Here is a 22,803-nt window from a genome sequence, read left to right as displayed (position 1 = left end):
ATTCCTCACTGCCACATACACAGAAAAGGCTGCAAGTGGTGCTGTGGCTCAAGTAGTAGAGTGCTAGACACGAAAGAGCTCAAGGACTGTGCTCAGGCCCTGATTTCAAACCTGATTATTGGCCACAAAAAAAAAAAATAAAGAAAAGAGCAGTCACTTGCTGGTGGAGAAGAGTGAAGGACTCGATACTGCCATTCCCATTTCAGCCCCTCTGGAGGGAAAGAAGACCAGGCAGTCCTGTGCCCCAAGTGTACCCTAGCAACCCTGGTTCCCCCCAACCCCGCCCCGCCCTGTATGCCCTGCCCAGCTGCCCCCTGCCAAGTCCACACTGCTTCCTCAGGGTCTGGATGGGTTGAGGAAGGATGGTCGAGTCTCTGGCAGAAGGCGGGAGACACTTGTCCAGGACTGCAGATGGCCAGCAGGCAGTGGGACCCTCCTCGTCCAGTCCTCCTCATCCTAGTCTCCTCATCCATCCTCATCCATCCTCCTCATCCATCCTCCTCATCCAGTCCTCCTCATCCTAGTCTCCTCATCCATCCTCCTCATCCATCCTCCTCATCCATCCTCCTCATCCAGTCCTCCTCATCCTAGTCTCCTCATCCATCCTCATCCATCCTCCTCATCCATCCTCCTCATCCAGTCCTCCTCATCCTAGTCTCCTCATCCATCCTCATCCATCCTCCTCATCCATCTTCATCCAGTCCTCCTCATCCATCCTCCTCATCCATCCTCATCCATCCTCCTCATCCATCCTCCTCATCCAGTCCTCCTCATCCTAGTCTCCTCATCCATCCTCCTCATCCATCCTCCTCATCCTGTCCTCATCCTGTCCTCCTCATCCTAGTCTCCTCATCCTAGTCTCCTCATCCATCCTCCTCATCCATCCTCCTCATCCATCCTCCTCATTCAGTCCTTCTCATCCAGTCTTCCTCATCCATCCTCCTCATCCAGTCCTCCTCATCCTATTCTCCTCATCCTGTCCTCCTCATCCATCTTCCTCATCCTGTCCTCCTCATCCTGTCCTCCTCATCCTGTCTTCCTCATCCTGATCCTGTCCTCCTCATCCTGTCCTCCTCATCCAGTCCTCCTCATCCCTTTCTCCTCATCCTGTTCTCCTTATCCTGTCCTCCTCATCCTGTCCTCATCCTGTCCTCCTCATCCTGTCCTCCTCATCCATTTCTCCTCATCCATTTCTCCTCATCCATTTCTCCTCATCCTGTCCTCCTCATCCTGTCCTCCTCATCCCTTCCTCCTTATCCTGTCCTCCTCATCCTGTCCTCCTCATCCATCTTCCTCATCCAGTCCTCCTCATCCTATTCTCCTCATCCTGTCCTCCTCATCCATTTTCCTCATCCTGTCCTCCTCATCCTGTCCTCCTCATCCTGTCCTCCTCATCCTGTCTTCCTCATCCTGATCCTGTCCTCCTCATCCTGATCCTGTCCTCCTCATCCTGTCCTCCTCATCCAGTCCTCCTCATCCCTTTCTCCTCATCCTGTTCTCCTTATCCTGTCCTCCTCATCCTGTCCTCATCCTGTCCTCATCCTGTCCTCCTCATCCAGTCCTCTCTGCCCGTGATGCACGCTGTATGCAAAACTTCCACAGGGAAATGTGCAGACATGGTTTTGTAACTCCATTTCCTCGAGTGAAAGACCTGAGCATTGAGAAGGAAGCTGAAGGCTAACGGCTCACATCCTGTCTTTCCTCAGCAGCCAGCAGAGCAGTCAGCAGAGCAGCCACGACGATGATTCCAGCAGGTTCCTGAGTCCTCGAGCACGGGAAGAAAGGTGAGAGCCAAGGCGAGGTGGGGGAGGTGGAGGGAAGGGGCAGGGGTGGGGTGCAGGCCTGCAGTGAGATGGTGCTCGTGACCGTGGGAGAACTTTGGGAGACCGCTAGGTTTGGAGACTGCTAAGACCCAGGGTGGAACGCTGGTGGCTCACACCTATAATCCTGGCTACTCTGAAGGCTGAGGTCTGAGGATCATGATTTGAGGACAGGCTCCAGATTCCAGCCTCGGCAGTAGCTAGGATTACTGGCATGAGCCATTGGCAGGTGGCAAGGAGCTTGTAAGTGGAGCAAGGACTTGGTCTGCCCAGGACCTCTGGGTCCAGCGGGCAGGTGAGTGTCAGCAGAATGGGACCTAAACTGACCAGGGAGTTTAGGGGCAGTAGGTCACCGGTGACCCACAATGCCAGGGCGGGCCGTGCATCCTGCCCTGGCTCCATGCCTGGGTTAATGTGTGCCTTCCGAAGATTGGGGGGAGCTGGATGACTCCCAGGACGCAAGCCTGGCAGCACTGAGGACGCTGCTCTACTGGCCAGAGCCAACAAGTGACATGGAGTTGGGCAGACAGTGTCTTAAGCACCTTTAAAATTTTTAATTTATTAATTCACTTGTTTAGCAGTACTGGGAATCAAACTCAGGGCTGAACACCTTCTAAGCACGTGCTTCATTATATCTATAACCCTAATTGCACTTTTTTTGAGGGGGTGGGGTGATACTGGGGTTTGAACACAGGACCTTGCACTTGCTAGATTGGTACCCTACCACTTGAGCCATGCCTCCCGTCTGGCTTTGGGCTGGTTAATTGGAAATGAAGCCTAGTGAACTTGGCTTGGATTTGCAGTCCTCTAGCTCTCAGCCTTGCTGTAGCTAGGATTATAGACAGGAGCTACCAATGCTAGAACACTATATTTTTCAAAGCAACTTACCAAATTTTACTTACCCTTAGTTTCCTGTGTTTGTCACCACCCCTCTTACTGTCTTGTAAGCCACAGAGGAAAGGGTGGCTGTGCGATGAGGCAGGTGCTCTGAAGTGCCTGAATGCTGGCACCAGAGCTCTCATCTTGGCCATCCTGAGATTTGATTCCTTCTCTTCTGCCTTGAAGGCAGCAGAGGCGGGAAGCCGAGGTGGGTGTGGACTGAGCCCCAGTGTGTGGCAGCCGCCGCTGTGGAAATGCAGAATCGCGTGCCATTTTCACACAACAGCCTCATTGTCTCAAGGCAAGACGTATCTGTACATCAACTCCTAGAGACTGGCTTGCAAATGTGCATCGTGTAATCAGGCTGCAGAGTCCGCTTGCTCAATGCACACAGCCTGAGTGTGTTCTCACCGCGATCCTTCCCATGGCGGATGCCGTCACTCCCGTGTTAGAGTTGAGACCAGTGCTTAGTGGAGCTGAGCAAGTTTTCGGGAGTCCTGCCGCTGCTCTGCCTGGGTTAGGGGTCCAGGTGCTCCTGCCGAGGGCCAGGCTGAGTGCATGCATCCCCTGAACAGCCTTTCAAGGGCAGGCAACAGCGCGTGTACGATCCCAGAGGCCCTCGAGGACGGGCCCTGCAGGCACCTCAACCGGGTGCTGCGGGCACAAGGCCCAGCAGCAGGTGTCTGGCGCGGGCCGACCGGCTGCTTTCCCACAGGCAGCAGGTGCTTGGCCCCTGCCCTGCCGGGCGGAGCAGGGTGTAGGGTTCTTGACTGAGAGGAAGTGTGCTTTAGGCCAGCTCTGCCACCGCGTCCATGCCAGACTGGAGAGCTCACTTCCAACAAGAAGAGCATCCGTGTCTCTGGGGCAGGATCTTGTTCTGTACCCTAGTGTACCTTCGAACCCACGATGTAGCCCACACTGGGTTGGCACTTGCTGTTATTATCCTGCAGTACACGTGACCATGGCCGGGATTACAGGCGTGACCCACCATGCCAGTGCTTTAGTCTCTTACAGGACCACTAATTCTCTGTAGGCGGGCTCTAACTCCAGGACCAATCACTCCCAGAGGTCCGAGCTCCTAATCCCACCATGCTGGAGACCTGGGGGAGGGAGCCCAGTGGTCAACCTCCACCATCGCCCGCCTCAGAGAGCCGGTGCAAAACAAGCCACGCACATAGGCTTCTGTGAGGGAGATGGAGGTTAGGGACAGACTCTGTCCCGAGTGGGTGAGGCGGGGAACTGGCAGCAGTGCTCCTGAGTGTGAGATGACTCTGTTGTGCTGCGGTGAGGCGCTGAGGCACTTCTGGATCTCCGCTCTCCACGGGGCTCTCGCTATCCAAACACTGGTTTAGTAAGGCAGAACATTTGCTTCTTAACGTTCTGCCTGCCTTCCTTCCCCACCCTCCCCTACTCCTCTCTACTGTCGTCCCCTCCCTTCCTCTCCTCTCCCTCTCATCTGGACTAGCCCACCTTTTCCCTGATGGCCTTAAGTCCCTGGTGCCTCGTGGTGCCCCAGCTCCACCCTCATTCTTGTGAGCTGGGTAGAAACCGTGCCCGACATGGAAGGTCTCCTGGTCACTGTGGTCAGCTCTTGCAGCAGTTGCCACGCGGTGTGGCTCCTGGGATTTCTTTTCTGCCTCTCCACCAGCCAAGGAGAGCTGGGGGGCAGAACATGAACCTCTGCAACTGGCACAGAGTGGGCGCTTGTAGAATTCATGGAGGAACGAAATGGAGAAGCCAGAGCATTGGTACTGAGGTCCCAGAGCCCAGGAGCTGAGGGCAAGTGCAGGGCAGGCCTGTGCCTTCCAGCTTCGCTCCCACCACTCCAGCTGATTGCTTTGCACTCCGTGTGTGTGTGTGTGTGTACACATGTACACACGTGCACATGTGCACATGTGCATGCTGGCTCTCAGGCTTGAACTCAGGGCCCTGCTTTTTAGGCTGGTGCAATGCCACTTGAGCCACACCTCTATTCCCTCGAGTCTTTTTCTTTTCGTTCTTTCTTTTAAGACAGAGTTTGGGAGTTGGGCTCTTCCCTCCCTGGCCCCCAGAGTGCTGGAATTTCAGGCTGTACCTCCATGCCTGGCTAAGCAAGGTGTCTCCAATTCTGTTTATTCTTTTTCTGAAATGTCCCCCACGGCCCATTTCTAGAGCACTCTAGCTCCCTTTTCCTGCCTGGCCACTGAATTCCCCAAGGCCCTTCCCCTGCTTACTCAGGTGATGCCTCACCACGAGGAGGAAGGAGGGGGACCCCCTGGGAGCGAGGCTCTGGGCCCTCCTCCCCTTGTCCTGTGCCAGCAGCTGACATGGCATGCAGGAGAGGAAGGAGGAGCTCTCCCAGTGCCCCCCGGGCTGCCAGCTGTGGGAGGAGAGGGGAGGGCCCTGTGTGGGTCTAGTTAGCACCGACACCAGTTCCCACCCCGGGCCCTCCACCTGCACAGGTTTCGTGTGGGACCGCAGAGTAAGGTGGCTCTGTGTGCAGCTTGGTACCAACAGCTTGGGTACTCGCCAGGGCACAGCAATCCCATGGCTCCAGTGAGCCCCCGGCTGCCATCAGCCAAGCTGCCATGAGGCCATGTCTCCCCCGAGCCCAGCATGGTGCAGAATCTGCAGGCTGTGACCGTGTCCTGCAGCACTGCTATCAGGCAGGCTTGCCACTACAGGGTGTCCTCTCTGAGGAAGAAGCTTGCCTTTCTTCGAGCCAAGTAGGTGGCGAGGGGCCCTGGGGGGGCGGGGCAGGGGGGGGGTGAGACCTTGTGAGTCCAAGTAGAGGGCAGGTGTGTTCCAACAGGCCAGAGGGAGAGGCTGGAAGGGCAGACAAAGGGGTAGACTAGGAGACTTAGTGTGACACTTCTGTGTCCCCCTCCAAGGTGGCTTGGCTCACTGGGGCCTCCTTTGTAACCGATCAGCTCAGGGGCCACGTTCTTGGCTTCTCTTGTGGTAGATTACTTCAGTTGGTAAAGAACTTGGAGCTCGAAAGGGGAAGGGCCCAGATGACCTGTAATACAGGAACATGAATGCTGTCTCAGGTGGAATTCTTGGCGGGGGGGGGGGAAGGAATGGGTGTCAGTTTATTTTGTTTTTGTGGTGAAACTGGGGCTTGAACCTGGGGCATGGGTGCTATCCCCAAGCTTTTTTGCTCAAGGCTGACGTTCTATCATGAGCCACCCCTTTACTTCCAATTTCTTTTTTCGCTGGTTAACTGAAGTCTCATGGTTCAAAGCCAGCCCAGACCGTGATCCTCAGGTCTTAGTCTCTGAGTAGCTGGGATTACAAGTGTGTGCCACTAGCACCTGGCTTTACTGTGTTTGTTTGTTTGTTTTTTCGAAATCTGTTTATGCCTATGAATCTGCCTCCTGTGTCCGTCTGGAGCAGGGGCTGGAGAAGGGGGGTGAGATCTTAAGATGAGGCATTCCCCTTGACTTTGGCTCTTGCTCTTCCACTGAGTGACAGCTGCCTTGGGAGTGGGTGAGAAGCATGGACGCATGTGGCAGCTTCCTGAGGCAGTCAACAAGACTGCTTGCCCCACGCCCCTGCAGGGGCTCAGGCCGGCCTGTCAGCAGAGGCTCCCACTGAATGTGGTGGTGGTGGTGGTGGTTATGAACTCTGCCAACCTCTCTGAAAGGGGGCCTGCACTTTCCCCTTCCCACCAGAAGGAAGATAGTGGCACGGGCTGGTGCAGGGAGACCCTCCAGGATCAGGAGACCTGAGTTCTGCCTCCACAGGGTTTTCACTTCCCTGCTACACCTCTGCCGCCTCAGTTTCCTCAGGGGAATTTCTCCCCTCATCCCATTTTCCATCTCCACACTAAGCACACCTTGCAGCTGTCGGTGTTTATGGATTTGACCTTCGTCTGTCTCCCTGGGCACTCTGGCCTGTGCTGGCCGAGGGGAGAGACCGGTTTTGTTGTGTGGAGTGCCCTCGGTACGCAAGTGCCTGGCTCGTGCCCAGCGCGCTGTCTGCCGAGTGCAGCAGCGAGCTGGTGGACCCTGCCCAGCTCTCTGCTGCTCACCCTTCTGTGCGCCTGGGGTCCTGTGACTCCACGTCAGTTCGAGCAGGAGGGCCTGTCCTGGAGAGTGCATTCGTCTGTGGACGTATGGTGGTCACAGGATGGCTCAACAGAAACCTCCAGGGCTTCCTTACTCCCTGGTCTTCGTGCTCAGGGAACGCAGGGTCTAGAGAAAGCCTTCACATGGGCCTTTGGACACCCCGGGGCAGAGCTGTGTTTGGGGTCTGGAGTCAGGGCCCAGCAAGCCCGCTCACGCCTCCTCCCGGCAGCCCTGGCAGCCTTTGTTCGGTCAGCAGGGCTGTCTGCAGCTGTACCTGTCACCTGCTTGGGTTTCTCCTACCTCGGCATTTCTCCTCCGCCTGAGGAAAGGGCTGTTAATTATAGCCCAGCAAAGCCGCTCCTCCCCTCTCTCCCCGCTCCTCTCACCCCCATAAGTGGGATTTGGGTTCGGACAACTGGCAGGGAAATGGTAAATTTCATCCACACCCATCTTCCCCCACCCTCCGCCCTGCTTTCCTAATTCCTCCAAGAGAAGCCCCGTTCTTCTGTCTCTTGTGATGAGGAAGGTCTGTGAGTAAATGAAAGCTTGGGAGCTCAAGGCTGAGAATCTCAGGAGAGAAAGACAACTCTGTGGGGACGCTCCGCAGGACCCACTGTCCCTGGGATCTGGTGGCTCCGTTCTCCCTACCGGTGTTGAGAGGTGTGTGCTCCACAGAGGAGAAATGTCAGCAGATCTGTGGATTCAGCTAGTCCTGCAGAAAGCTTCCAAAGTGGGCAGAGCAAGAAAGAAGTTGACCAGGAGAGAGCAGATAGCAGTGATTGTGAATGACCCAATTAAATATGCCTTGGGGCCAGATACCCTTTAAAAGTCCCTTTTAAGAGTGTCCCCCGTGCCTTGTTGATTTTGAGACGCGCCCAAGGAGTCATCTCCCACTTTGCACCTCCTCTGGTCACTCTGGCGAGTGGCTTGGTGCTGCATATTGGACCAAGGTCAAGCAGCATGCTGACCCTCAGCGGCTTCCTATAGTAGATTCACACCTGGCCCTGCAGGACTTGTGTGAGTACACGGGAGTAAGGCTTCTTCTGGGAGGGGAACGCTAGCACCCTACATGTTTATGTTCTTGGTTTGAAGAACTTGCTCCAGCCTTGTCCTCAGAACGCACACACAGGGTGCAGGGACCAGCTGCAGGCTGGAGGTGGTGTGACTGCCTGGAGAGGATAGGGAAGGAAAGACGCTGCACACACAGCTAGCTTTGCACGGGCACCGGGCACAGATGGCTCGGAAGACTGGGGGAACTATAGAACACCCACTGTTCCACCCCGCCAGCCTGGATGTCCCTAAGGTGGTAATCATGAAGACATCATTTCCATTGGCATTTGCTGAATGTGTCTATTAGCTGTCAAGCATTCTATTGTCACTTAAGTCTCACCCCTTCTCTAGGAAATACTATTACAGATCCATCACTCTTAATTGGAATAGCAAAATCTATAACACTCAACAATTTAAAGTTTTCAGCACTGACAGATGCTAGAAGTGGAAATTTCCATACCTGACCTCAAGTGATGAGTCATTGTCGAAAGGAAAATGCTAAAAATATGGTATAAAATTGGTTTTATGGAGCCATGTAACAAGTTGGGGAAAAACTATGCCTGTTTCAACAGATTTTTTTTTTGCTAAATTTTAGGCCAAAAGATGACTGGTGCCTAGAGTTTACCTTATTCTGTCCAATTAGAATCTGTATTTCTCTAAAAAAAATAGTTTTAGGCTATGTGACAAGTTGTATGAGACACATGGATTGGGGGGGAAAGATGTGTTTTAGTACTAGAGTTTGACGTCAAAGCTTTGAGCTTTCTTGGCTAGTGCTCTACTACTTGAGTCATGCTTCCAGCTTGGTTTTTTTCCGGGTTATTTTGGAGTCTCATGGACTTTTCTCCCTGGACTGTCTTTGAACCATGATCCTCCAGATCTCAGCCTCCTAAATAGTTATTATGATCGGTGTGTATAACCTGCTCCTGGCTGGAAAGTTGTGTTTCACTGAAAACCTACCCAGAATATCTCATATATATATTATCTCTCTCTCTGCCCCCCCCTCTCTCTCCCTCTCTCTCTCTCTCTCTTTCTCTCTCTCTCTCTCTCTCTCTCTCTATACACACACACACACACACACACACACACACACACACACACACACACACACGTGTTCCCAAGTCGAAACAAAGCAGAGCACTTCAAATCTAAAACTCATTCCAGGCCTCTAAATCCTAGCCCATAGGCTGTGCTGCCCTGACTGGATCTGGAGGCCGGGCCCAGGTCACGTCACTTACACTTGCGTCCCTATGGGGGAATTGCTACAAACTGCTAGGAGGGAAGGAAGGAAGGTAGGCCCCCTCTGACAGCCACAAAGGCACGGGGGCTTTGTAGCAGGCTGTCCTGGGGGCTGAGGGCCTGGGACGCCTTTCCCTATATCTGCAGGGTTGGCATACTACCATTTAGCTTTGCCCAGCGTTTCTGTTACCTTCCCCATTCTTTCTGTTATGTTACTCCTGTTTTGATATCTTATTTTTGCCTCAAACAGAAGGTAGGTTTGTCAGCAATCCACTAGCCTCTACCACAGCCAGCGATAGGGGAGTCACTTAAAACATGGGTCCGGGGGTAAGAGGTCACCTGGAGGAGGCAAAGTCAGGCATTTGCCACTGAGTTTAAAAAAAAAAAAAAGCAAGCACGCATGTACCGTATGCGAGACGCAGTAGAAGGCCTGCAGGGGTGTTACCTGATAATGGCATCTCATAATGGCTTCTGGGTTGAGCAATGAGGAAATGGGGACACACAGTCATGTGCTCCACGCCCCACATACTATGTGGTGGTGTCAGAGCAGGAGGCTTGGCATTCCTTATGTCCCAGGACCCCTCCCCAGGCTGAAGGAAGACAGCACCAGTCATGCAGATGTACACCTGGACCCTCTTACTTCTGTCTTTCTCTTCCCCTTCCATAGAACCTATCCTCTGTACCCCTGGCTTCCTTCTTTCAAGTTCCTCTCCCCTTCCCCCCCTGCCTTCTTTTCAGTAGACAGCACCCACACTCTAGAGAAGGCGTTTTCACTCTTTGTGACAAAGGCGGCTGATCCCAACTGGCAGTCTGCAACAAGCAGAGAGCCCAAGCTGCGTGCCCTTTAAGCAGTACAGACAAGGCTGCAGGACTGCCTGCTGCTCAGAACTACATCTCCCAGAATGCATTCTTGTGAAGTTTCTCTGACCAGGGTTTGAAACATCCTCCCAGGAGCCTCCTGGGAGAAGTGGCAGGTGCCCTGCCCTGGTCCAGGCCTGGAGCTGCATCCCACATCCCCTCCTTCTCTTCGGGCAAGACTCAACTCGTTTCTAAAGCAGCGGACTTTTAATTTTCTTCCCCTTTTCCCCCTCCCTTTAACTTAGTGCATTAGTACAGTAATTAAAGAGGTAGAAAGTAATACCTAGGGTAAAGTAATTAGCATGAATAATTGCCTTGGAGAGAGACTATTATGAAGAAGCATTTCTTTCTCTTTTTTCCCCTCCCTCATTTAATATTAAACAAAATGAGTTGAAGTTGGAAGAGGATGTGTAGTTCCAAAAAGCAAAAGCAGAAAATACGTAGACAGAGGACTTATAAGGAATCCTCAGACTTCTTTAATGTGTAGCAGAGGTTGCTCTGCTGTCATGCATTGAGTCTTTTTTTTCCTTTTAATCTCCCTCGTCGAGTATCACTTTTCTTTTTCTCTTTCCGGTACCTGAGTTCGAACTCAGGGATTCATGCTTGATTGGAGTGTGTAGCTTTCTTGATTCAACTGGTGCTCCACCAAGTAAGTTAATGGTTTTGAAGGTGGAATCTTGAGGACTTCCTTGCCTGAGCTGGTTTGTACCCTGATCCTCCAGATCTTAGGCTCCTGAGTGCCTAGGTCCCAGCAAAAGCTACTAGCGTCTGGCTTAATATCACTTTCTTTTCTTCTTTTTTTTTCCCCCCAGAAATGTGTTACTTTATAAAAAAACAAAACAAAACAAAACCAAACAACTGGACAGAGATGCCTCTTGAGAAGCCTTCTTGTCAGCATGCATTTTCCTCAGGCATAGTATGGGAGTACTTTACCACCAAGTTACATTTCCAGCCCTTTTCCTTTTTGGGGGTGGGGGGGGTGGGGGTTGGTCATGGAGCTTGCATTCTGGGCCTGGGTGCTGTCCCTGAGCTCTTCAGCTGAAGTTCTACCACTTGAGCCACAGTACTACTTCCAGTTTTCTGGTGGTTAATTGGAGGTAAGAGTCTTAAGACTTTTATGCCTGGCTCTCGATCCTCCTGCCTTAGCCCCCTGAGTCTCAGGATGTGTGCTGATACTCATACTCATGACTAGCATTACTGGATGTTGGGAGAATACTGGATTGTATCTCCTGTGCTTTTGAGGTTAATTACATCCTTCACCACAGTCTAGGACTCATAAAACCAGGTAGCGAGCGACAGAAAATCATCCACTGGCTTGAATCCTACTACTAGTTGAACACATCTAACAAAAACTCTGAAGGAAATATGTTCCCCAAATCTGAAACACTTTGAGTCCCATGCATGTCTTAACCTAGACATGTTTTATTTGGGTAAGATTGAATAGGAATGGGAGAAGTGATATATACCACATTTAATGATACGGAAAATAAAGGAGCCCCATACTAGGATTCAAATCCCTTCCTCAATCTCCTTAGTTTTTTAATTAAACTTGGTAAGGCCTTTGTCTTTGAGAACACTGTCCTTTCTTTTAATCTAAAAGCAATTGTTACTGCACTCGAGATTGCTTTATCTTTAGTTATCTATTTTTGTGCCAGTACTTCAGCTTGAACTCGGGGCCTGGTGGCTGCGCTTCTACTCAAGGCTGGTGCTCAACCAGTTGAACCAGAGCTCTACTTCTAGCTTTCTGATGGAACCCTGCCTGGGCTGGCTTTAAATCACGATTCCCAGATCTCAGCCTTCTCAATAGCTAGGATTGCAGGTGTGAGCCACCAGTGCCTGGCAAATGATGCCAACGTGTTTTTTTTTTTTTTCTTTGTCACGGGGCTTGAACTCTTGGTCTGGGTGCTGTCTCTGAGCTGCTCTTCAGCTCTAGGCTAGCATTCTCCCGCTTGGGCCACAGCATCACTTCTGGTTTTCTGTCGGATAATCGGAGATCAGAGTCTCAGGGACTTTAGTTCCCCGGACTGGCTTTGAACCATGTTCCTCAGATGTCAGCCTCCTGAGTAGCTAGGATTGCAGATGTGAGCCACCTTTGCTTCAAGTAAAGGTTTGTGGAAATGAGCCCGGGGAGGTTAGCATCCTGGGTTGACCTCAGGTTCCTCTTGAGTAACAATGAATGGAGTAGAGTGGTTGCTGTAAGCTGCTGTGTGCCTGAGGGGCTGTAGCCAAGCACTGGAGAGCCTGCCCCTGCAGCTGGCGCAGAGGGCAGGCGGGGGTGGCTGGCTGAGGAGAGCAGCCAGGAGAGAGGGTGCCTGGACACACAGGTTTGCTTTCTCGGGGGTTGTTCTTCCTGATCGAGAGGACCTCTCGGGTAGCTTCTGCAGGAAAACCAGAGCCGAGCACCTGTGCCATCGCGAGCTTCTCCGAGTGTTGTCCTTTTGTATCCGTGCTAATTTTGGCACAGGCGGATGCATGCCCGCGTTCCCAGCAGGGTGGGTGTAACCCAGCTGTTCCTGGTGGGCTGGGGTACTGGTGGACTGGTCCGCTGCCTTCTGCCACCTCTGTCTACCCCTGGCAGCCTGAGCAAGCTGGCTAGAGAGGAAACTGTACCCAACGAGCGCGAGCGGAGCTGCTGCGTGCCTGCTGGGCAGGAAACCTAGAGTGATGAATGGGGATGGATGAAGTCATCCTGCTCCTCCAATCAGGCTGCTCGACCGCCGGCCTCTGCGGAGCGGGCCGGCCTCTGCGGGGGGAGCTCTCATGCACCTTCACACAGGCTGGGAGTGTCTGGGGGTGCAGAGTGCGCCGTGTGAGCCGCGCTCCTGGCTCCTTTGTAGGCCTCAGTCAGTCTGAATGTTATTGCAAGGTGAGTGTCCTACGGGGCCAATTCCTCTCCCTTCTCGCTCTGCACCTTGCGGGGCGGCCCTGCTGCCCTGCCCTGTGACTCCGGCACTCCCTAGCACAGCACCTCCCTTCTGCTTCTACCCAGTCCCTGCCCCCACTCAAAGTCCTCACATCTGTCTCCCCACGGGTCCCAAGCCTCCGTCCTTCCCACTGCCCCAGCACTGACTCACACGCAGGGCCCCCGTCCTGAGCAGGGATGGAAGCCGGGCCTCCACCCACCCTCTCCCGAGCAGGGGAGCCTGGTGAGACCTATGCTGGCCTCCAGAGACCAAGTACCAGGCGAGAGGGGTGCCCTGACTCGACCTGAGGGGCATCTGTGGGCACATATAAACGCAGACCGGCTCTAGGGCTTGCAAGGGACCCCCAGACTTCTTTCCTGTCCTCCCCACATGCAAGCCCCAGGTCTCTGGTTTTCCTCTGCACCTCCAGAGGGGGTGATGTACACTTTCTGGGTGGAAGTTTGTGACTGTGCCTTTTCTCTCTGGATGGTGCCTCCACCCCCCAGGCCAAGTGGAGATGATGGAGCCGGCCGATGTGGCGACATCAAAGGTAGGATGGAAATGCTGCCGGCCGCACTGTGCGTAAGTGGCTTCGCTCGGAGACTTCTGCCTTTAGTTCACTTTCTCTCCCTTCCTCTCCCTCTACTCCTGAGCATCCAAGGGCTGTGTTCCTGGAGGGAAATGACCTCAGGAGAGGGGCTGGCAGCTAACAAGCCACCTTGTGGCCCCCACAAGTGTGAGCCGGAGGATGGATGGATGGATGGATGGATTGCCACAGGGGAGAGAGGCACCTGCAGTGTTTGTCTGGACTCACTTCCGTGGCTGTCTTTTTTTCTTTAGTTGTCTTCTCCCTGTTTCTTTTTAGTCACTCTTCCCCCGTCATCTGTCGTCTTCCTCTGCCTGCAGTACAGCACTGTCTCTCCTTCCCTTGGTACATCTGGCATTCTGGGTGCCTCCTCCCTCCCTCCTGCTTTCTGAGCTTGGGTGGGGCTCGAGGGCTGGGCCGCCCAGGCAGCCTCTTATGCTGCAGCCTCGGGATTGGTGAGCTGGTGTCTGATTGGCAGGTGGTGGGCTGACCCCTCCCCTGGCTCTGAGCCCCAATGGCAGGCAGGTCTGAGCCCTCCTGAGAAGGGCGCCTGCGAGCTTCATGCCGTGAGCTGGTCGTGCACGCTAGAGGGCGATCCCACGTAGCTTTCTGATCTCTCTCAGCTCCCGTCTGCCACTGGAAATTTATTTTTCTGTGGTTTTATTGATTGATTCCTCCCTCTCCCCCATAGAAGGAGCTTGAGCCACTGGCTGTGGATGGGCCACTGAGGGAGGCTGAGCTGCTCCCACTTGTAGTCCTTGCTTTCGGGCCAGATGGTAAGGTCTCCTTTCTCTCCAAGATGGAAGCTCAGCAAGGCCCAGGCTTCGGGCTCCGGTTGGGTACCCTGTGTGGTGGATGGAGGAGAGCACGAGGTTGGCCCGGCCACTGGGGTGCTGCCGGCAGTGGTGTGTTAGCCTGGTCCGAATAGGCCTCAGAACTGGATGTTTTTCTTTGCATCTTTACTTGCTGTGTGATTGGATCCAAGTTACATAATAGCTCCGAGTTTTCATCTCGCTCTGCAGAAAGGTGAAAGTTACATGGATCTGTTGTTTTGCCAGGTTAGATCTGTCTCACATTTGAAGAAAGGATCTAGAGAAAGCAAATGAAATGAAAACAGGTTCTCCCAGGCCATTTCTCTTTTCTGTCTCCTCTTTTTTTTTTCTCTTCCTGTCCCTAACATTTAAGGGACTGTGACCCCCACCCTCTGGAAGTATGCTGGGACAGCTATGGGGGCAGAAAGCTGTGACTGCCCTTAGACTCAAAGCCATTCACTGCCCCTTCTGAAAACAGCTGCCTGTATCTCCAGCCAGAGCGTGCTAGGGAGGCAGCTCCTGAAGCCATCAGCGGTGTGTGGTGGAATGGTGGCTGAGATGTGTTCTGCATTTGCCATGTGGAGGCCTTTCTTTGGCTTTTCCATCCCCTTGTTCATGTTACAGAGCACCCCAGCAGGCGCAGAAGGCAGACAAGATGCTGGGGCTGGATCCTGACTGAGGGTAACATTTGCCTTCAGGATCCGGACCACAAAAGGACAGGAACAAATGCGGCTCAGCTCAATCCGTCTCTGGCTGGTCCTGATCCAGCATCTGGCTAGAGAGGAGCATCTTCTACCAGATAGATTATATGTATGCGAGTGTGTTTTTCCAGGGAGAGACCTATAGCTTCTGTCAACTCTACAGAAAGCTTGTAACTCAAAGCGTAAGATCGGAGATCCAGGGTCAGATCCTGAGAGCCGAGTGTCATGGCCGCCTGCTAAGGAGAACTCAGATGCCCCAAATCAGTTTGCATGGTTTGGGTGTCTGCCAACCCAGCCCCTCACCTCAGCCCTTCTCGTTTTATTTCTGTGCCGTTGTTCCCAGGAGCCTGCAAAGACCCACAATGCACTGGGTTAAGTTACTCCAGAATGAAGTAACTTTTGGTGGGCGTGGCCAGTCTGGACGATATCCCTATTAGTTCCTGGAGGAGGGCTTTTGGAGCTATGACTTTATTTTGGAATTCTGGATTTTGAGGCTCTATTATTGCATTGCTTTTTGGTTGCTTTTTTTTTTTGGCCAGTCCTGGGCCTTGAATTCATGACCTGAGCATTGCCCTTGAGCTTTCTCAAGGCTAGAGCCACAGCACCACTCCTGGCTTTTTCTACTTATGTGGTACCAGGGAATCAAATCCAGAGCTTCATACCTGCTAGGCAAGTACTCTACCACTAGGCCACACTCCCAGCCTCTTTTTGTTAAAAAAACAAACAAAAACAAACCCAAAACACTCTATAAGGTTACATGTTCAGACTGAAGTCCTCTAATGCTCAGATCTGTTAAGAAACATAAGATGATAAATAATGTCCTTAGAGATTTGATCTCAACCTTGAGAAAAGCGATTAGGAGAGCTTATAAACCCATCACTCTATGAGTATTCATTAAATGCCAATTTTATGCCTACAGAGAGTTAAGTATGGAGGTTTTAGTCTGATAATACAAGGCCCCGAGAGCAGGTGGTCATGGTTGCTAGGGGTGGTGAACAAATTTTAGCAGCACAAGGTCATCAGGGTCAAGAGAAACTGGTTAGCACTGGAATCATGGGAGAGTCACCTGACCAAGCAGGCCATGAAGAAATGGAGTTCAGTCTCGGCGTTTATCAGACAGAGCCCAGAGGAGAGGCATCCTAGCTGCACCATGCAGTTGGGCAGATCTGAGTTCAGTGCTCTGATTGTAGGAACCTAAGTTGGTTACTTTGTCCTTCTTGGTCTCTGTTTCTTCATTTTTTTAAAAATTAATTTGTAGGTGGTACCAAGGAATCAAACCTGGGGCCTCAAGCATGCCAGAGAGTACTCTAACACTAAGCCATATTCCTAGCCCTGTTTCCTCATTTTTTTTTTTTTGCCAAGTCATGGGGCTTGAACTCAGGGCCTGAGCACTCTCTTTGGACTTTTAATCTCAAGGCTAGAGCTCTACCACTTGAGCCTCAGCACCACTTCCAGCTTTTGTCTATGGATGTGGTACCGAGGAATCGAACCCAGGTCTTCATACATGCTAGGCAAGCACTCTACCACTAGGCCAAACTCCCAGGCCCCAAATAAGGACATCTCCAGCATTACAGAGTGGTAAGGGTTAAGCCAGATGACTTGGGTGAGATGCCAGTCGCTCTGCTCCGTAGGAGGCTGGAATTTGAGGATCAAGTTTGGAAGCCAGCTTATCTCCAATTAACCAGCACAAGGTTGGAAGTGGAGACTCAGCTCAAGTGGTGGAGTGCCACCCTTAAGCAAAGAGCCAAGTCAGATCGCCAGGCCCTGAGTCCAAGCTCTAGTACTGGCACCAAAATTTTTTTTTTTTTATACACTAAACCTATTGTATTTTTTCATAGTTCTCATGTTGCCCTCATTTTTCACCATTCACCGTGCGTCCCTGTAAAAACTGTGGTTCATATCAGCACTTGGCTGCCCCACCCATCAAAGGGAGCCAAGTGGTGACATAGCAAGGTGGCACAGGTGACCATAGGGCAGGTGGCCTGAGGAGCTCAGGTTTGCTGGTGACAGAGCCTTGTGCTGATACGATGGTGAGAGAATGGGTGGGCATCCCAACCCCTAACTCTTTCCCCCCAACTTTAAAGCACTGACAGGAAAAGTCCTGTTGGCGGAAGGTGAACGGCGCGCAGACCGTCTCATCAGATGCAGCCATGAGCGCTGCGGGCGCCGCTTCTGGACGCCTGTCATGCAATTAGGAAGGACAATTACAAATCGTGGGTTCATTTTCTGGCTAGCAGAGCAATCAGGCCACGAGGATCACAGGCAGACTTTGTGTAGGTTAGCAGAGACGCCTCACCGTTACTTGTCAGCTTATTAAAAATTAGCATAATGATTACAAATCTTTGTTCTTTTTGAAAGGCAGAGGCGATATGTCCTGATTAGATAGGCCTCTGCCTGGTTGTTGTTGCGTTATACTTTGTCCTTTAATGCTCTTGTCGTATCTTTTTATTAGACTGTAACTTTCTAGAGATCATGGTTTTGGGTGGGGGTTTGGGGGGGAACGGTGGATTTTGAAAACTCTTCATGATTTCCCTGGGCCATACATATAACAAACATTCCACTAATACATTATTTAAAGACAGCAAACACACCTAATTTCAGCTGAATGAATGCAGTAGGGCCTTGGGCTCGAGCCCAGGCAGCCCGGGCCGCCAAGGGGACAGTGCTGAACCACCCGTGCTCCATTCGTTTTCCCCACAGAGCCACCCAGCTTCTCCCGTTCATTGATTAGCACGGTTTTGGTCTGGGAGGACTGCCTCTTTGGAGCAGTCTTTGCTGTAAAATAAAAGGCAGAGAAACACCTGTCCCAAGGTGGGGCCAAACAAACTCATCCACACCAATGGAGCTCTGTGACTGAGCCCAGGAATTTAAAATCCATCCATCCATCTATCTATCTATCTATCTATCTATCTATCTATCTATCTACTCATGAATGAATGACTGTGCTTGGTCAAAACCACAAGAAATAAATATGCAAGTGTGACCTGTCACTAGAAAAATCAGAAAAGTATTAGAGGAAAGGTCGGGGGGCCTCTGTGTCCAGTGGTGTATCGTGGTCCTGAGTCCCAACACCTGATGGCTGTTGTCACCAGAGCCTGAAGGTCACCTCCCTGGTAAGGATGGATTCCAGCTCCGATCCAAGCCCACCATGTCTGTGCTACACCGTGGCACACATTACAGATGGGGCCGGACCAGGGTCCATTAAGAATGGTTCTTAAGACTTGTTACACAGATCAGTCGCTTCCTTGCCAGTAGTAGCTCCTTGTTGTGTCCTCTGCTGTGAGTCGAGGAACCCTCGTTTCATTCAGGTTTTGTCTGTCTCTCGGCAGCACTCACAATGGGTACCTTAGCTGGGAGAGGAGAAAGCCCCATTTGGTGAGAGACAGCAGGAGGCAGCTGATCTTGGGTGTGTAGATGCCCCCCACACTTTTTTTTTTTTCCTTTGCCAGTCGTGGGGCTTGAAATCAGGGCTTGAGCACTGTCTTTGGACACTCAAGGCTAGTGCTCTGCCATTTGAGCCACAGCACCACTTCTGGCTTTTTCTGAGTATGTGGTACCCAGGAATCGAACCTAGGTCTTCGTGCATGCTAGGCAAGCACTGCACCACTAAGCCATGCTCCCGACCCTGGGTGCCCCTTTCTGAGAGAATCTGTTTATAAGCTGCCACCAGTTCTGCAGCACCATCACTTAGTCCCCAAGAACAAGCCAGGGGGAGCAGGAGGTAATTAAAAAGCTGTCTTGTTCTTCCATCTTCTTTGGTCAGGCTGCCTTCTCCCCTCCAGGTCATAGGGCTGGTGGAATTGGTGTACGTGCACCCGTGTGTGAGTGTGTGTGTGTGTGTGTGTGTACATGCCCTGCCGCAAGCAACTTTCTGGATTCTGCTGCTCCTACCTCCTGGAGGCTGGCCTCTGTCTTTCAGCAGAGCCAGGCCACACTGGTGAATGACACATGGACCAACTAATCCTGAGGCCGGAGGCGGGGCTTGGGAGAGAAAGGTCAGGGGGGTGGAGGGGAAGTCAAATTTGAGATTCCCACTGGCAGGGGGGGCAGGGTCCAGGGAACACTGTCCCCTCATAAGGGCAGAAGTCTCGCTGGAAGAGGAATGTCAAGCCACTCCAGTGGGCTGAGCCTTGTTGGGCTCTGGACAGAGCTGGAGCCGGGGAGGGTTGGCGCTGGAGGAGGTTTCCAGGCTGGAGAGGGGTGCAGGGTCTTATGGTCCAGGAATAGGCGGGACTGGTTACTTCTTCCTGCCTTTGCCTGCTCCTGTGTCCCCAGTATACAAGGACAGTTGGCTCTAGAATGTCCTGCAGCTCTCCCGGCCCCGCACACAGTGGGGCATCACTGCCCTTCAGTCACCTTCAGGTAACTCTAGGACCCGATATGATATGGACACCCCCTCTTCCCGTGGCTGGCAGACCCCCATACTTTCCTGCCCTGACAGGACCCCTGGAGGCAGAGGCCGGCAGAAGGGGTCTAGACAGGAATAGCCATGCTTGCTCCTTCTCGCTCTTCCTGGGAGCTGGTCGGCTTCTCTGGCCCTGTGGCAGGAAGGCAGGGCTGGGCTCAGGAGAGCGGGGAGAAGGGGCGGGCTGCACCCGAGGCTCCAAGCTGAGAGCTGACACAGATGAGCTGACCAGAAGGCCAGGCCAGTGCCTGCAGCTCTCACCGCACTGTCACCCTGGAACCGGTGACTAATAGTGGCAGAGGGTGGGGAGCCTAGAGGGCTGTGGGAGGGGAGAGGAGGGAGGAGGGACAGGGAAGGGGTGAGGAGCACCTGACCCATGCCTCCCTGGCCATCTGCCGGCCCTCACACAACCTCTATTGAAGGCAGTTGGAGTCTGGAAGAGGATTCTGGCCGGAGGAAGAGGAGGAGGAGGAGGAGGAGGAGGAGGAGGAGGAGGAGGAGGAGGAGGCGGCGGCGGCTTGTTGTTGGAAGGGAGGCTGCACCCTCCCCCACGGCTCCTCGCTTGCTTCCTGACCTCCAAAATGCTCCTTAAATATAACACTCAGCGTGCCTGAGCTGGGCTCTGCTTCCCCGGCGGTGGCAGCGTGTGACTGCAGCACCGCTCTGTCCCAGATTTGTCAGCAACACCCCACCCGCCCGCTGCAGCCCTGGCGGCCATCTCCACGTGGGGGGCTGGGGGATTTATCAAGGTCAAGAGGGGGCAGAGAAGGAGCCCCAGAGGGGGAGAGGTGGGACCCGGGAGGTGCCATCTCCCCCAACCCCGTGTTGAGACTCTATTGGCTAGGGCCTAGGCTGGAGTCTTGGCTAAGAGTCTTGGTGGCTGTCAGCAGCCACCAGCAGGAGACAACACCTCTCACCATTCCTGTCCCTATTTTTTGGACAAGGCAAGAAACACTGCTTTTGTTAGATTATAGAGGGAATGGCAGCAAGATGGAGAGACTTTTAGGGCCCATAGGAAGCTGTCCCTCCCCCACCCCCCCAAAAAAAATCAGGGGCTGGGAGTTTGGCCTAGTGGTTAAAGTGCTTGCCTAGCATGCATGAAGACCCAGGTTCAATTCCTTGGTACCACATACATAGAAAAAAAGCCGAAAGTGGTGCTGTGGCTCAAGTGGTAGAGCTCTAGCCTTGAGAAAGTCTAAGGACAGTGCTCAGGCCCTGAGCCCAAGCCCAGGACTGGCAAAAAAAAAAAAAAAAAAAATCATCAAAACAATTGAAATCTAAAAGGAACATCTGCTGGGTGCCAGTGGCTCACGCCTGTAATCCTAAATACTCAGGAAGCTGAGAGCTGAGGGTTACAGTTCAAAGCCAACCTGGCAGGAAAGTCTGCCAGACTCTTCTCTCCAATGAACCATCCCCAAACAGGAAGTGGAGCTGTGGCTTCAAGTGGTAGAGTGCTAGCCTTGAAACAGCACCCAGGCCCTGAGTTCAAACCTAGGACTAATGAGACAGAGACAGAGAGACCACAAACGTTGAGCCTCTTATTTTGTCCTGCCTATTCTACCATTCTCTTAACCATCTTTTTTTTCTGCGTGTGTGTGTGTGTGTGTGTGTGTGTGTGTGTGTGTGTGTGTGTGTGTGCGCGCACGCGCGCGCATCCCGGTACTAGGATTTGAACTCACAGCCTCTCACTCTTACTTGGCTTTTTCTCTCAAGTTTGTGTGACTTGAGTCATATCTCCACTTCCGGTTCGCTTGTTTGCTGAAGATAAGGTCTCATTGGACTTTACTACCTGGGCTGGCTTTGAATGTCCCTCCTCATACTTCAGCCTTCAGCTTAGACAAGTCACCAGTGCCCGTCCTGACACTGAGCTCCTTTTTGGAAGTCTTTGTCCTTCTCTCACTTTTCCATTTCTGAACATAGAGTCGCTTCTTTTGTTGCATTTGTTCTTCAGGTGGATATGGGACCATGCTTGCCTCCGTCTTTCTTGACTCCTTTTCTTTGTTTAGCTTTGTCTTCTCAGTTGATGTCTGCTTGTTTGGCTTGCAAGTTTCTTCTTTTGGAGTTAGGCTTTGGTATTCTGGAGAAAGCATTCTGCAGTGCCTGGCTGCGTCCAATGTGAGCTGCTTTTTCTGGTGATAGAGCGGAATGGCTCTTAGTTAAGAGGCAGAATTAACTTCATAATTCGATAGCTGCACTCAGGCATCCTTCTCCCAGCTCTTTTCTGACACTTGATACTGTTGGACTTTGATTTTGTTGGGTCTGAAGTGGCATCTTACTGGCATTCTGCATTTGTATTCCCTCAAGTTCTACTGAAGGTGGAGTCCCTGTTCATTATTTCCTTTTCTGAAGGTACTTATTCAGATATTTTGCCTATTTCCCTGATGTCTCTTTTTGTCATGCAAACATTCGTAGAAGAATCTTTGAAGACCTGAGGAGCAGTTCTTTTCCTGATGTGTGCTGGAGACACTTGGGGGCTGTAACGTGGGTGAAGCAGTGCTGTGGGGAGCAGTACCAGGGGGGCGGGACTTGTACCGCCTAGCCACAGCTCCAGCAAGTGTGTCTACAAATGGACTTCCCCTCTCCCCCTCTTCTTGGGCATGAGCAGAAGTTCTGCATTGTCACTCTTCTCTTCTGTGGCTGATGAGTTTCGTGGGTTATGTGGGGAAATTTGAGTTCCAGTCAGACGCAGTTGGTTGGTGACTGGGGCTTTTCCTTCTTGCTTTCAGGTCCATGCTTGGTAAGAACATGAAACTCCAATGGTTTCATCATTGAAGGTTTTGGATTTGACATATTCCTTACTTTTTTTGTGTATGTGTGTAGTACTGGATTGAACTCGGGGCCTCACATTTGCTAAGCTCTATCACAGCATTTTCATTGTTTAGACAGGATTTCCTAACTTTTCCTAGGCTAGCCTTGGACTGGGCTTCTACCCTTCTACCACCTTCTCACTGGCTGAGACCATAGTGCTACCATGCCAAGCTTGTTTGTTTGTTCTGGTACTGGGATTTGAACTCAGGGCCCGGATGTCATCTCTTAGCTTTTTCCATTCAAGACTGGCATTCTACCACTTGAGCCACAGCTCCACTTCTGGCTTTTTTTTGGGGGGGATTAATTAGAGATCATAGACTTTCCAGCTTGGGTTGGCTTTGAAATGTTATCCTTAGAGCTCAGTTTCCTACGTAACTAGGATCACAGGCATGAACCACCTGCAGCAAGCCCCGGCTTGATTTTGAGACAGGGCCTTGCTCGCCCTTGGCTGAGGGAGCCCGGAGTGCGGATGTGCCTATCTCTTATGACTGGAGCAGTTGATGGACTTCACATCTACCCAGAGTCCTCTCAGTGAGGTGGCAGGGGGGCTGGGTCACTGGACCTGGGGGTTTCAGGGATTGGAGTATCTAACTCCTGAAAGACAGAACTTTGTGAGCTTCTGGAATCATCCTTTCCACATCTGTGCTGAAGATAGGGCTTGGGTAGAGAGGCTAAGGGAGCCACAGGTGTGATCCT

At 52.2% G+C, this 22,803-nt stretch overlaps 1 protein-coding gene across 7 annotated transcripts in view; it reads left to right on the top strand.

The window, feature by feature from the left end:
- The window catches only part of Gramd1b (GRAM domain containing 1B), a 161,320-nt gene that overhangs the window by 70,437 nt on the left and 68,080 nt on the right, over window positions 1-22,803 (top strand). For 6 of the 7 annotated variants that reach the window (XM_090319276.1, XM_090319282.1, XM_090319279.1 and 3 more), the window contains exon 2: window positions 1,707-1,784. In XM_090319276.1, coding sequence (XP_090175402.1) covers window positions 1,707-1,784 — 78 coding nt within the window. Of the gene's footprint in view, window positions 1-1,706; window positions 1,785-13,301; window positions 13,346-22,803 lie in introns of those variants that run through there. The other variant, XM_090319284.1, reaches the window with a different exon arrangement.

Source organism: Megascapheus bottae, chromosome 27 (assembly GCF_031878675.1).
Source record: "Megascapheus bottae isolate mThoBot1 chromosome 27, mThoBot2.hap1, whole genome shotgun sequence".
Taxonomy (NCBI): domain Eukaryota; kingdom Metazoa; phylum Chordata; class Mammalia; order Rodentia; family Geomyidae; genus Megascapheus; species Megascapheus bottae.
Note: the sequence above shows the minus strand (reverse complement) of the source record. Positions and strands in the feature narration are given on the sequence as shown.